This window comes from Chenopodium album, chromosome 5, assembly GCF_948465745.1.
Source record: "Chenopodium album chromosome 5, dcCheAlbu1.1, whole genome shotgun sequence".
NCBI lineage: Eukaryota > Viridiplantae > Streptophyta > Magnoliopsida > Caryophyllales > Amaranthaceae > Chenopodium > Chenopodium album.
Window position 1 is genome coordinate 2,102,713 of NC_137838.1, and position 16,293 is coordinate 2,119,005.

General features: G+C 32.1%; 1 protein-coding gene across 1 annotated transcript; it reads right to left on the reverse strand.

Moving 5' to 3' along the window:
* Positions 1-6,603: 6,603 nt before the first annotated feature.
* On the reverse strand, positions 6,604-9,441 carry LOC145630021 (uncharacterized). The gene is made up of 4 exons (XM_081682261.1): positions 9,048-9,441; positions 8,872-8,942; positions 7,673-8,779; positions 6,604-7,498 (listed from the first exon to the last, which is right to left on the reverse strand). The coding sequence occupies exons 1-4, from the start codon at positions 9,325-9,327 to the stop codon at positions 6,782-6,784; spliced, it is 2,175 nt and encodes a 724-aa protein (XP_081538387.1). The 5' UTR covers positions 9,328-9,441; the 3' UTR covers positions 6,604-6,781.
* Positions 9,442-16,293: the final 6,852 nt, after the last annotated feature.

The following is a 16,293-nucleotide window of genomic DNA, read 5'->3' on the forward strand; positions in this document are numbered from 1 at the left end:
CAGAAATCTTAACGTAGTTGCATCAACTACGGGAGAATATGTCTCCTCATAATCAATCCCTGGAATTTGAGAAAAACCTTGGGCTACAAGTCTTGCCTTGTATCTAACAATTTCATTTTTCTCATTTCGTTTTCTCACAAATACCCACTTGTATCCAACTGGCTTTACACCTTCTGGTGTAAGGGTTATTTTTCCAAACACTTCTCGTTTTTCGAGTGACTTTAACTCTGTCTGCATTGCCTCTTTCCATTTTGGCCAATCATGCCTGCAACGACATTCTTCCACTGTTCTTGGTTCACTATCATTTTCGTCAGATGCCATTTCAATTGCAATGGAATATGCAAATATTTCATTTACGATAACATCATTTCTATTCCAATAATTCCTGGTAGAAACAAAGTTTATTGAAGTTTCATTGTTATCGATGTCATGGTCATCTTGTTCATCCCCTTTCGGATTATCATCTTTTTCTCTATTCTCATCTGTACTTTGTCTTTCTTGACCTTCCGTAAGGGGAATGTTGTTGATCTCATCAGGTCTTTTTAATTTTCTTGGTTTAGAGTCTTTTGAACCAAGTGGTCTTCCACGCTTTCGGCGTGCTAGAGATTCATTTTCAGTGATCTTATCACCAGATGGAATTTCAATTCGTGCAGGGGCATTTTCAGCTGGTATATGTGATTTTGTCACTTTCTTTGCATCTATAAATGCATCAGGCAGCTGATTTGCAATGCTTTGTAAATGAACAATTTTCTGAACTTCTTGTTCACACATATTTGTTCGTGGATCAAACATTGACAATTGTGTTGCATTCCAAATGATTTCTATTTCTTTTTTTCGTGGGTGCACTTTCTCTCCCCCTAAGGCTGGGAATACTGTCTCATTGAAATGGCAGTCGGCAAATCTGGCCGTAAATAAATCACCGGTCATTGGTTCAAGATATTTAATTATGGAGGGTGATTCAAATCCAACATAAATTCCCAGCCTTCTTTGTGGACCCATCTTTGTTCGTTGGGGTGGAGCAATAGGAACATACACCGCACAACCAAAAATTTTTAGATGTGAGACATTAGGTTCTCGACCAAAAACTAATTGTAGTGGTGAGAACTTATGATAAGCAGTTGGTCTCAATCTAATTAGAGTTGCCGCATGTATTATGGCATGACCCCAAGCAGATGAAGGCAATTTTGATCTCATCAATAATGGCCTTGCAATCAATTGTAGTCTCTTAATTAATGACTCAGCAAATCCATTTTGTGTATGAACATGAGCTACTGGATGTTCTACAACAATTCCAATCGACATACAATAATCATTAAATGTTTGGGATGTAAATTCCCCAGCATTGTCAAGCCTTATTCTTTTTATTGTATGGTCTGGAAATTGTGCTCTTAGTTTAATAATTTGAGCAAGGAGTTTTGCAAAAGCAACATTTCTACTGGATAAGAGACTTACATGTGACCATCGAGTTGAGGCATCAATTAATACCATAAAATATCGGAATGGTCCACATGCAGGATTAATTGGTCCACAAATGTCTCCTTGAATCCTCTCTAAAAATGTTGGAGATTCAGTAGCAATTTTGTTCATAGATGGCCTTATTATTAATTTGCCAAGTGAACATGCAGAGCATGTTAATTCATCTGATCGAGGGATTTTGACATTCCTAATTGAATGTCCTACTGAATTTGCTATAATCTTGTGCATCATTCCTGTACCAGGATGACCCAAACGATCATGCCATAAATTTAGCAGATTCTTATTATCTAACTTCTGGTTAGATATCGAATTTATTTCAACTGGTCGTATATCTATATGATATAACCCTGAAGAATATGCTGGCAATTTCTCATACACATGTTTCTTGCCATGTTTTTCTGCCGTGAGGCATAAATATTCCTTTTGATCCACTATCATTGTTTCTAAATGAAAACCATTTTGACGCACATCTTTAAAACTTATAAGATTTCTTCGAGATTTACTCGAATATAAAGCGTCATTAATGATTAATTTTGTTCCATTTGGGAGTATTATGCAAGCTTTTCCAGAACCTTCTATTAGCTTGGCTGACCCAGAAATGGTATTAACATTTGCTTGAAACAATCTTAACTTTAAAAAATATTTTCTATCCTTCAGAATAGTGTGTGTTGTTCCACTGTCCAAAAGGCATTGAAATTTGGAACCAACTTCGGGCAGATCCATATCTTCATAAAATAATAAGTATAAGATTAGTTTAAGATAATTAAACTGGACTTACTTTATTAATGATGAAAAATTAAAAGTATATAACTTGAACATGAAAAAAAAAACATACAAGAAAAGTACATAATGAAAACATAATACATATCATAGTAATTGATGAATTATCTAAACATGATTATTCTCTCCAAAGATAAATTCACCACCAGCTTCACCATTGTCTATGTGGAAATCAGACACATCAAGGCTAATTCCAGGGACATTTTCTTCATTAACATAATTTGTTTCGGCATGTTTTTCTTTCCCTTTAATGGAAGCCTGGTATAGTTCTACCAGATGTTTGGCCGTACAACAAGTACGTCCCCAATGTCCAGTCATGCCACATCTATAACATGTGTCTTTTCCTTTTGTGGTGGCTTGATTTTTGTTTCCTTGTTGATGCCCCCTTTGAGTGTTGTTTCTAGGGGGAAATTGGCCTCTACCACGGCCATAACCACGTCCACGGCCACGTCCACGGAAATTTCCACGACCTCTGCCACGGTTATTATATTTTCCACGTCCACCTCTATGAGCAACATTTGTCTCAGGTGGATTTGAGCTTTCTACAGCATTTGTTTCATTGAATGCTTGAGACCCAGTTGGTCTTAGGTTGTGATTCTTCAACAGAAGATCATTATTCTTTTCAGCAACCAATAATGTAGAAATAAGCTCAGAATATTTTGCAAAGCCTCTTTCACGGTATTGCTGTTGCAATACAATGTTGTTAGCATGGAATGTAGAGAGTGTTTTCTCTATCATTTGCACTTCAGTGACTGGTTGATCACAATATCTCAATATTGATACGATTTTATATAGTGATGAATTATAATCACTGACAGATTTAAAGTCCTGAAATCTCAGGTTTGTCCACTCAAATTGTGCTGAAGGAAGGAGTACCCTTTTATGGTGGTCATATCTTCCTTTCAGGCTATCCCATAGTTCTTTGGGATTTTCCACCATTAAATACTCAGTTTTTAAACTGTTATGTAAATGGTGCCTTAAGAGAACTATAGCTTTTGCTTTCTCTTGATCAGTAGGAACTTTAATTTGAGCAGGGGCATCTTTTTCGCTTCCTGGGATGGTAATTTCTTTGATTGTATGTTCCAATCCCTGAGCCTTTAAATTCATTTGGGCATCAACTGTCCATTCAAGATAATTATGTCCGGACAAGTCTAATACGTCAAATTGTCTTTTCATCAAGTCTCCCATTTTAACTACAATCAAATAGGTAATTATTATTAAGCCAATTAAGCAAGTGATAATTAAAGTAATCAAATTGTAATCATAATAATAATCCATTTAAAACATATTTGCTTCTCCCCCTTGGGTTATTATTATGATTTACATAAAGTTGAGCTAAAATTAAACATGATAATTACTTTAGTTAAACAACGACAACAACAAATATAACAATAACAATGATAATAATAACAATAACAATAAATACTACTACTATTACTATATCACCGACAACAACAACAACAATAATAATATTAATATTAATGACATACATTAATGTTAAGACAAAAGGAACATTTATTATAACAAAATGCACTTATAATCTACCTAGAAGACAAAAAAACTTGAAGTACTACGGAGATTACATGCATGAATTCCCTTTGTCGAAAAACCGAGCGCTACTTATGTAAAATGATGAAAATCATCATTGCCATTAATAAAACTACTAGGGCCATAATTAAAACTAAATATAGTTTTAATTTCCTTAAATCTTCTTCAAAGGTAAAGGGGTGTGGTGGTTGTCGGTTGTCGACGGGGAACATGGTGTGTGACCGGTGTAAATGGAGGAGGAAGAAGAGGAGATAATTTGGGTAAAGTTTAAGGAGGGGATAAGGTTTGTATGGTGAAATAAGGGGGTGTAATCCGCCTTTTATAGGGGGGTAAATTATCCGTTTCAGCTTTACACTACTGTAAAAAATATCATACAATGTTCTAGACTGGTAAAATAATCGTAATCAAACTATAAATATTTACAAACGTAAATAAGTATCACACTGGGATGCAAGCCGTAGTGGTCCGAGAACCCTAATCTATTCATGAGGTCAAGGGTTCGAAAACTGAAAGAAACATAAAAGTGTGTAATCTAAAAATTAAATAAATATAAAGGCTGCATCATTTTTTTCATTTCAGTAATTATGCACAAGTAAGTAAGTATAAACATGATTTGTGTGACCATGAAATTTACTTTATTAACATGCATACAACAAATATTTCCACATGCAAAAGTAATTATATATTACTTTCTATAACCATGCATGAGAGTTACCAAACTAAATATCATAAATAAGGTATGTATTGATATCCTCATTTTTATCAACATGGCTAATTATGTAGAGTAATTTTGTGGAGAAATATATTATGAGTTTCTGGTATAGAGGATCCCATATGGGCAACTATAGAGCATACTCCTCAAAATATATTTTGTGAAAGAAATTGAATCTTTGTAAAAATTGGATAATCGGTATAAGTATACCTGATTGAAGATGGTGCTGATAACGTGTTATGAAATATATAGAAATTAGAGGATTAAGAGAAGAAGGTAATAAGAGAAGTATTACTACTTTTATGTATTACTCTTGGTAATATTTTTTTTGTGTATCATACAAGTGAAATTACATGGCTATTTATAGTAGTAAAAACCACTATTATATTATGGGCTATAACCTTAGAGGGTGGCAATTAGGGTTGGCTACTACATTAAATGTAATGAAGAAATTGGAGTGTGGACATTCACACCTTGACTAAATTAATTAACTCTTAACAGAATCATCCTTTTATTTAATTTTTACTGCCATTTGTTATGTTTTTGCTTGCCAATAACAACAGTTATTGTTGGCTAGCCTTAGCCAAAACAGTTACTGTCCCCAAAGTTTTAACATTCAAAACGAATTTTAAGTTTTCATAAAAAAAAAAAATTGAAAGTTTTTTTTTTTTTTTTTTTTTTTTCAAAAGAAAATTCCAAACATCCCACGTGTAAGTTCGAAAATATATGAGTCTCCAAATGGGCAAGGTTCCAAGCATGGGCTTGGGACCATTACCAACAAAATATTGCAGTAGCTCGTCACGTGAATGGCCCATGTGCTATTTTTTATGCCCAATTTTCTCTTACTCTCCCTTTCATTCAGGTGTATTCACTCTTCTTTCTGACTCCTCCCACTTTGTCTTGTGCCATCATTTTTAGACCATATTATTATGAATTTATGATTCCTACTTTTTTTTCTTACTAGTTAGGATATTATTGTTAAGAAACATGATACAATTAGCATTGTCTTCATCTTTCAACCATACCATGAGGTTAGTTACTTAAGTGTTTCATTTCATACTTAAGCTAAACTGATCAACTGAACTAAATATTTTATGAGAGAAGGAAATTAGGAACTGAATTTATTATAGCTGAAGTGACCTGAAATTAAGCTGAAGTGAACATACCCTTAGTTTTTTTATTTTTATTTTTATTTTATTTTTTTTTTTAAGTCTCTAGATTTTCTTTAAATTGTAAACTTTTTAATCCATCTTAATAGTTCTTATTTGAATGATGATTGTACCCTTATAAAAAAAAAATTTAAAATGATGAAGGGAGTACATTATATATATAATATGTCATTTTAGAATTTTAACCTAAAGTTTTAACATGGATGATAACTTTTTTGAAATTAAAGATAAAACTCATTGAAATGGAGTTGAATTGAGGAGCTAACAAATGTAATCTATATTCAATAAATATTCCCCTTTGTCTTAAAACCAACTATCAATATATTAATCTAACCCAAACATGTTCATCACGCAAGTTCATCATTTTGAACTTATTCAACAGCTATATTTGCAGAATCACTAGTTTCCATTTTCAACTTTTAGTTAACTATACAATTAAAATATACAGAGAATATATGCTTAATCAAACCAAGTTTAAACTCTAATCTTGAATAAGTTCAACATTACAACATAACATAGAATTCAACTTTTATGGCTCACATTTTTCTAAGAGATTAAATTACTCATTAGCACCTTACCTTCTAGGAAATGGGATTTGTCCAAGAAGGTGTGACTTGAGTAAATAATCCAAAATAGACCCTTATAGCTGAGGACCATGTACTCCAAAAGGACCGTAACTACTCTAATACATAGATTTTCGCAAATTAATAATGTAAAAAATAATCGCGGTCCTAAATGTCCGAGATTAAGCCTCTAATCACCTTCATCATATCATTGGAGAAACATTATTCAAAGTATTAAGCTCAATTCAAATTTTATTATTTCTATATTTGTGGTATTAATAAGGTTAATGGATATACTAACAGAAGCAACCAACAAAAGCCAACGACTAACAAAAATCACTAATTAGAACCCATTTGACTAACATTTACATGGTCCCACTCATCATTTCCTAAATCCTATTTTTGAATCAAACAACAAGAAAAATCTCAACTAACTAAAACAAACATTTTATTTACATCATCATTATTATTCATTAACATCAATCTTCCCTAATCTAATAGTAATTTGCATGGAAACTGCTACTTCTACTAACCTAGCACATTTCCTGGACTAGTGAGTCCATAATATAACGTTCAATCTCTGTAACAATGTCGTCGCCTTCGCCTTCGTCGTGGTAAACAATCATATCACTCGTTGCTCCAATTCTTGGCATGTCTTTCTCAACAAGTGCATCAATATCTTGTAGTGTTTGACAATCTGCACTAGGAAAACTTCGAATTTTCAAGCACAACGTCTTCACTAATTGAAACCCATTCATCTGTGTATCATGATGATTTTTCTGATGACGACGACGATGATAATGATTCTTGAGTTTAACATAAGGTTTTAACATATCAGCTAACATTTCATCAACTAAATGAAATATTAGCTTTCTGTTAATTGAAAGATTTAACTGTTCACAAAATCTGTCACTAGTTGTAATATAGTGAGTAGCTTCTAAAGTGTGGTAAATTGATGGGTCTAAAGGGTGTGATGGTAAATACCACCTCATAAATGAAACAGGGGTATCTCTGTCAATTCCAGTACATTTCAGTATTCTACTGATGTACTGAAACTCCATTACGGAAGTACCTGTACCTGCATCCTTCCTACCGCTCCTCCAGCGGTCGGCGGGTGTATGCGTCGCTTCTTCTTGTCTCTTCTCGTCTATCCGTTGTCTCGGATAACGAGATAACCGTGCCGTGGTGGTGGTGCTGGTGGTGTTGTTGATGATAAGCCGCTTTGAAAGCTGAGCTTCTGATGAAACTCCCTATGAATAATTTTTTTTAACTTTTGATTAGTATGACTATCTTTTGACTATGAAGAACCCAATACAAACTCAAAAGAAAGTAGAATTATAATCATAATAATAAGATTAAAAATATCCAATGCAACCGTTATATAGTACGGAAACTTGGGCTAAAAAAAAAAAAAAAAAAGTTACCTGATTGTCAAGTAATTTTGTAGGAGAAGGTACTGGAGAAGAATCCTTCTTGAGGGGGACAAGTGAAGGGACTGTCCCGTGAAGAAGATCACTAGACAACATATTCTTCTTGCATTTCTTGCTCGTTGTCGTCGTTGTTGAAGGGTGAACAAATTGTTCCTCTTTCTTATTCCTTATTGAATTGTAGGACTTCAAAGGCTTCTTGCTTGGCGTCGTTGTTGTCGTTGTCGTAGGTTGAACATGCTTCTTTAAGCTTTCATCCTCGCTTTCGACTGGTTTCGCTTGCAATGTGACCGTCTTTGGCGGAGGCACTACTTCAGGAACAGCTGGTGGGAGCTGTTCCGAATTTTTCGAGTTCGTATGCTTATGGTTTTCGTCACTGTAAGTTTTATACCTCGGCGAAGACTGATCTTTTTTGGACTTCTTGGGTTTTATTGTTGTTGCTGCTTTTGTTGTTGAAGATGACAAAAGATGTTCATCTCTTCTATGTTCTCTACCAATTGTGTTAGTAATATCAACACCAACTCTTCTACTAACAGTTTCCTTAACTTGTTTCATAATCTGCCTAGCATAATAGCTAGGACTCTTAGCAACTTCTTCAGCATCATAGTTTTTCCCATCTCTTCTCTTGGTAGTTATCGCGGAACATGAAGGCCGCGATAACTCCATCTCCCTCTGAATGTTGTTCTCCTTGTTGATCTGGAGAGATAATCGATGGTGATCAACAACATCCATGGACCGTCTTCTTGTTGATTGCAATGATCTTGGTGTCTCGGGCGAGGACCGGGGACCGGGGCCGTTGTCACTGTAGGAGGCTCTAGTACCAGGAGTACTACAAGCACTACAAGATTTTCTTGTTTTGGTGGAAATGAGAGGGGTTGAGGATCTTATGTGTGGAGAAAATGCTTGAGAATGTGATGATCTTGGTGTTGTTGTGTTTGATTCTGGGAGAATATCTAAGCCCATTAGCCTTGCTACAAGGGTTGGTGTCCTTGCACTTGCAGGAGAACAACTGCTTTCTGATGACAAATCTTCTATTTTACCTCTTGGCACTTGGACTAGTTTCAGCGCTGTGTCTCTTCGATTCGTTTTCGTCTTAATACCATTCTGAAAAGCATAACATTATTTTTATCATATATAGAATAAGAAGATTAAACCATTAATAATGATTTTTTTTTTAAGAGGGTGGAAAATCTTACAGAAATGTGTAAATGATCATCCTTATCTTCTTCTGTGACTGATTCCAAGCTGTTTCTTGGCGCTTCTACACCTGAACATTGAGAACCAAAAAAGAAAAATCAAAATTTGAAAATGTGGTTTAAAAAACAAAAGAAAAAGTATGATTCTTTTGTAAGACTGTTACTACTAGTTCTACCTTTTAGAGGGGTGGGGTCATCTGGAAGAAAAGAACCATCGTGAGGATGTAAGCACAACTGAAAATGCTGAAAATCAAACAGATGAAGTACAGCATTCATGCATCCTCCTGCAGATGCAGCAGCAGCCGCCACCGTAGCCGTTGGTGGCGTAGTCGGTTTTCTTTCTACTCGACTACTACCACCACTACGACCATTACCATTACCACTACCACTACCGCTCGTCTTTCCTTTCTTAGAGGAGGACTTGGTACCCCAGTTTAGGTACCATTCTCTACCCATAACAAATAGGCTAGCAATATTTATTTTTTCCTCCTCTATCAATTTAGTTGGTGTTCAAAAAAATAAAAATAAAGGGTGTTAGAAGAAGTAAATGTACAAAGAAAAGGGTGAATATATGAGTGTGTGTGTCTGAAACTGTATGTTGTTTTTATATGAGAGCACTCACTCCCAAGTGCTTACAGCAGCAAAGACCGGGAAAAAGACCAACCTTACTTTCTTTCATTGGGAATTTGAATTTATAAATATTGAAATTATTATTATTATTATTATTAGAAATTAAATTGTTATTGTTATTAATTTTATTATATGATCTATTATAGCTTAGCTTAGCTTAGACTACTGACAGTCCATGAGGTTTTACATTCAAAAAGTTTGGGGGGACTAATATATTTAATTGGATTTGGTATGTTAGTAATTAAGATTGTTTAATTGGTGTTACATGGACCACACTATATATATTTTCTAGCTATGACTTAAACTATGAAATATAATTTCTAGCTATTATTATAGCTATTGTACATGAATTTAATCTAGACTTTTTTTTGGATTTATGGCTAGCTTGTCATAAATATTATTTGAATGAATTTAATCTAATTGATTTCTCTATATTTGTCTATTTATGCCTACTTTGACAAAATTGTTTCCATGTCACTATCAAATTGATTTGTCTATGGACTAGGTTTGGTTGCTAAATTAATCTTTCTAAGCTTTTTTTTTTTTTTGGATTAAATAGAAGAACAGAACTATGTTTAAGTATTTTGCTACAGAAAACTTGTCACATCTTGTCAACAAGTTTTGAAACCAAATGCACCATTGATTATGTTGTACGGAGCAATTACAAGAGAACCATCCATAGTTGTAGTTGGCTAATACTCCTATTTGGCTTTCAATCGATCTAGTGGTGTCTTTTCATATAACTTTTCTAGTCGTAGTTTTCACCATTTTCTTATTTCTTATTTAGCTAATTAAGATATAGTTGATAGAATTTTTCACATTTTGTTACACGAAGTATAATAAATGAGCAATCAGTACGTTCCTAGTTTTCAAAATTTGTTTTTGGTCAAAACCTTGCGCATATGTAGGAGAAAATTAATACGGAGCACGGAGTATTTCTTTGCTTTCATACTTCTAAAATTAGAGAATAATTACCAACTTTCTACCTTTTCCCACAACCTAATTCATATTTCTAGTAAAAGATTTAATACTTGAATTGTTGGTTAGATTTAATTTTGGTGTTGAGAGAGGTACAAGCATGTAAAAAGTTAATTAAAGAAGATGAGAGATTTGATTAGAAGTCTTGGGATTATAGGTCTCTACTCTCTAGTAGTTTAACTCGTTAAGTAAGTTGCATGACTTGCATTTGCATAATTATTCAATCATTGAAATGTCCTTTGCATGTGGGTGCTTTACCACCACACTTCATGAGACCATTCGATCGCAAATTTAAATTTATTGAGGTCCAGTCAATGATTTTATATATTTCTAATAGTACTAGCTTGTTTGAGACTAGTTGATTGAAAAGACTATTCCTAACACAACCACATCAAGGGAAAATAAAGTATTTTCCTATCAATAAGACAGAATTACATATGAATAATAAAATATCTCTTATAAAATAATTGAACTATATTAAACCTGTGTAGTCGTTTTACAATCTCTAAGTGAAAAGAAATGTTTCTAAGTCCCTTCGATTAAAGAAAAAATTGATTGAACCACAATTAATTGTCCAACTCAATATAACTAATCTTTACACTCGTTTCATTTGTTTTCATCCCCAAAAAGAAAAAGGTGATATAAGAATATCAACATATATCACCCTCATATTGTTTGTGTATTTTTGCTCCCTTTTTTGTTATGTTAAGTCAAGATCAAAAACCCTATAGTAGAAATATTTTGGGAAATTTATAAATTGTACTATACATTCAACATACCCCATTAAAATACACAACTTTAGTTCAAAATTTGAGCTCTTTCAACAATAAGATAAAAATCCCTCCAAATTTTTCTAGAGTAATAATAAAATAAATAAATCATTAAAAGATTTAAAACACAAGGTGGTGGTGTGGTGTGGATATGTTTATTAGGGATCTGCAAAAATTAATTCAACCATTACGCTCATGTGACATCCTATCAAGTACTAATTATCCCTTAATTTTTTTAAAAAAGTCTTATAGATTAAATAAATATAATCATGATCTAGGTAAGATTTTGCATATTAATAGTACCATATAATAGTATAGAAATTGTATTGGTAAAATCAAAAATTATATCCGTTAGTTGTTGTTTGTTGTTGTTGATAAAAATCATGGGTGACGCAAGATAAAATTGAAGGTATTCCTCTTGGGAAAAGGGGAAGGCCATATAAGATTATTTCAGGTGTAGCAGCTGATCGAGCAGAGTGTAAATTTGCATATGATAACTGATTTTTGCTTGCTAGGTGTCATCTTTGTGTTTGTGCAACCAAACTTCCTGTCTCTCCCCCTCTAGCTTCATTGTGCCCTTCTTTGTTCCCCTCCCAAAAATGTTAAAGCTCCTGTGATTGAATTTCGTCTATATTAATATACCCGTATATATTAATAATTTAATATAGTTTTAAGCTCTTGTGATTGAATCTTATCTATATATATTATACAAGTATAATTTTTTTGTAATTCAATTTGAATGATAGGAAAAGAATAAAATCACACTGACCTTTCATGACTATTAATACTTAATATTAAAGGTTTATTTTATGAGTAAGGTAGCGAGTTGAAGTAGTTAGGACCTAATTTATCTTTTGGTATCCTTTAAGAATGGATTAAATTAGTTTCTTATTTTCAATTTATTGAGAAAAATGCGAGAATAAAAATAGACATAAAAAAACACATATTTACGTGATTTGCTAACAATGTATAAATTACACCCACAAACATGTAAGATAGAGTTTTATTGATCTTGACTGTAGCCCTATATATAACGAAGATTGTATGCTTAGAGGCGTTACCCCTGAACCCCAATCCAAGAATGGTCGTTTGATGGGGTTTAACTGATTTAAGACGTATTTTAACACGTTTAATTAAAAACAATCGGCATACGCACACATTCCTACATAAGCACATACATTGATGATAAACATCAAAGTAAGCAAGGGCTCAAAAACAACTAACTCCACTTATGAGTATAGCATAAACACCTATAAAACTCTGTTGGTGATTTGGTACTGTACTTTTTAGTTGCTAGTCTGTGGAATTTGTTACGTCGTATTAGTACTACTACTAGCACACATAATATTCATGCAGGTTTATTTACTTACAAGTAATAATTTGCTGCATATTTATTTATTTTGAAGAAATATACATGTTTATAGTTCTATGCATATGGCCCGCTAGCCGCTACTAAACAACGTAAACTGTCTAAATTGTTTGTTGATGGGTCCAATTCATCTTTATATAATGGTCCTCAACTTAAATATTCCATTTTTTTCCCCCAAGTTACAAACTTTACTATCCCTTTCACTTATGACACTACATGGTATATTGCAGGCTTGAAAATGAACGTAAATACCATATCATACACATAAAATGATAGTTATTATAAAATTTAGATTCATAAACAAAAATTGTAAAGAGTTGGAATGACAACATATACATGATCCGCTACAGTTATTGTTTTGTATAACACGTACTAATTATAGTGTTCAAGATTTTTCACTGATTTTTTGATACCTTCTAAATTTTCTACGGCATAATTTTGTGTATGACCTGTTTCACTAACATATGCGAGTAAAAATTATTATTCAAAGAGATACTCGGTAGACTGTAGTGAACAACATTTGTTTCTTAAGCTCTAGTCAAATTTTGTTAAAGTTGATTTACCATTACTTACTAACTACCACTATAGGGATTAAATTCCATTATTACTCAATTTTATTGATCTTCTAAAATCTTTTTATTTCCCTCCCTTCTAAAATCAGTTTATACCTATGTATATTATAATAGTATTGTAATTTAATAGTATTGTAATTGATTACACCTTTCTATAAACTAGGACTTTATGAGTACATACGAAGTATATCTTATACTATGTGGTTCTTCCGTACTAACCATTGCATGTTAAAAAGTTACACCAAAGGTACTCTTGTAGGCCATGGATGGCATATTGGCATGTGAACTATTTATACTTGGTAGTATATATATTTGCTATTTTGCTGCACAACTTCATTTGGACCCAAATAATGCAAGGAATAAATAATACTGTAGTCTCTAGAAAGGAATTCAGAAAGGTAAAGCAATAATACCTTCAATTCCAAATTACATACGTTGTTTCTTTCAAAAGATTTAAGTTCGGATCACTATGGCACATTTGCGACCTAATTCAAATAGCATTCATATACATTTATTGTCGTAGCTAATAGTATAAGTACGGAGTCACTAGCTTATAATTAATGAATTAATTTAAAGATAGGATCACGATCACTACAAAGTACTTGTACATATCTAATCATGTTGGTTACTACATACGTATATGACATGGTGATAATGCTTTGTATGTGCGCCTGGGTGCATGATGTGCCTAAGGTGTGGCACATGTCTGATCTTTCAAATTCATACAACATGATATTTGTGGTTGAAAAAACTACATGCTTAAGTCATATAGCAAGTAAGAACTTGACTCACTTGGTAAGACTCTTACACTAAATTCTTGAGCTGATCAAGTCTTAATTTGTTTTACTACCTTATTGGATCATCAAATAGTGTTCCAAGTACTTCGCATTAGTTTTCTCGATATTTACTACTCCATAGCTTATTTTTTGACACAAAAAGTCAATTTGTCTAACAAGTTAGACAATTAATAAAAAATGACATATACGTAAAATTCTAATTCAATAATCAAACTCGAGTTAAGTTCATTGCGCTATTGCCATGCATATTACTTGCTTGATTATAATACAATTAATAAAAAACGATTGAGGACTCTTTCTAATTTTCTATTACCATTACCAATACTCTTAACTCAAAAACCGCAATTTTTATGTCCTTTTTTTCATGTAAACATGCACCTTTACTAATTATCGACGAGCAAAGGCCATGCATTAGAAACAAAAAAGTGGATCAAAAGTGAAAAGAAGAAAAATAAAGCAGCAAAAAAAAAAAAAAAAAAAAAAAAAAAAAAAAAAAAAAACAGATTCCAAACAGTAAAATTACAAACTTTACAGAAGATTTCTTTCTTCACCAAAAGAGGACGACAAACCAACACCAAAAGAACTGAAAATGTTAAACTTTATTACATACATATTCACGTACAATAACACTTTTTATTCACTCATTGATTTAGTTGGTTATTATTATAACAGTTGTTAAGTTATTTTTGGTGCAACGGCTAGATTTTTAACATGACATCAGATTATTAGATTCTAAAGTTATAATATTAACGCTCAAAACATTGAAGATTCCTCTCAACATGTATGATATTCCTGACCATCGTCACTAAAATCAAGGCCCCTTCAACACTGACAAACCCCAGCTAGAGAGAGAGAATGAAAGATGGAACTGTTTCAAATTTTGAAGTTATAGGAAGCATAAATTATTGAAAAGAATACCATAATGTTACAAGGATAATGTCTCATTTTGACTAAAGAATAATTAAAAAATTAAATGGTGAAGATATAAGTCAGGTTCCATAAATGCAAATATGCAATAATGTATGTAGATGTAATTTGATAACTGATTTTTTTCAATTTGATAAGGAGTACAACAATTAATTGATATACTCAGCTCTTACAATTTAATTTGTTGTGTAAAGTCAAATCAAAAGAAATTTTGAATATAGCGCACGTATCACGCGTGTTAGCTGCCTTAGTTAATATTAAGTAAAATAATTTATTGAAAACCAAATTATGTGAAAGAAAAGTATTAATATAAGGGAATAAAAAATAAAAGAATAAAAGAATATATACTCTCTTTTTCTATTTTTTTTTTTTTAATGTTTAGAGAGTTACGTACAAAGACAGATAATGATGATAGAGAAGAAATACATGATACATAGTGTAAAAGATGGAATAAATTTCCAAAAATGAAAATGTGACACTTTAAAAAAAAAACGATTAAGAGAGTTGTAATACTTTATTTTATTTTTTTGTGACAAAGAGAGTTATAATACTTGAAGAAACATAGAGTGTATGTAATTAATATCTTAATCTAATTGACATTTTGTCCTTCATGCATGTGGAATTTGATCATTGATCGGTTTCAAGTTACACTAGCTATCAAATGTATTTTTAATATTTATTTTAATCAATTAAGCTAGTTTATATATTTTAGCTTTTATATAAACTAAAAACTGAGTAATGGATCATACATAATAATATTATAGTTAAGGATGATCATTACAAATAATAGAATAATGTGGGGAAGATGACAAGAGTTAGGAGCGTGTGTTTGAAACATAGGCTACAGAAAAATAAGAAACAAAATTATTATTATTATTATCATTCGTCAAAATTATTATTATCATTATCATGTATGGGTCGACTATATGGTCATTATTGAGGTGAAGAAAGCTAAGTAATTAAAAAAAAAAAAGAACTGAATAAGTGAATAATGTTAGTCAGTTGTCGCAATTATTTTCATTCTGAATATCATGCATGTTCCATTTATTATTTTCATTTCATTCTAAAATTTGTTGCTATAAATACTGTTAAACTGTCTATAGAATATAACGTGTCATTTGAAACGTGACAATATTATTGTTACAATGTTACTTCAACTTGTACTGATATACTGTTAAGAGTATTGTTGCAATTTATCTTTTGATTGGAAATAATTTACCTATAATTAATATATATAATTCAAATGTTTACAATAGAAGTTTAAAGTTTTATGTTAATTTAAAAATATATATGAAGACAAGCCGTAGCCCAGTGTAATATTATTTATTGTAGTTAATTTAATAGCAAATTTGTATTACTAATAAATCTATAATCTAATA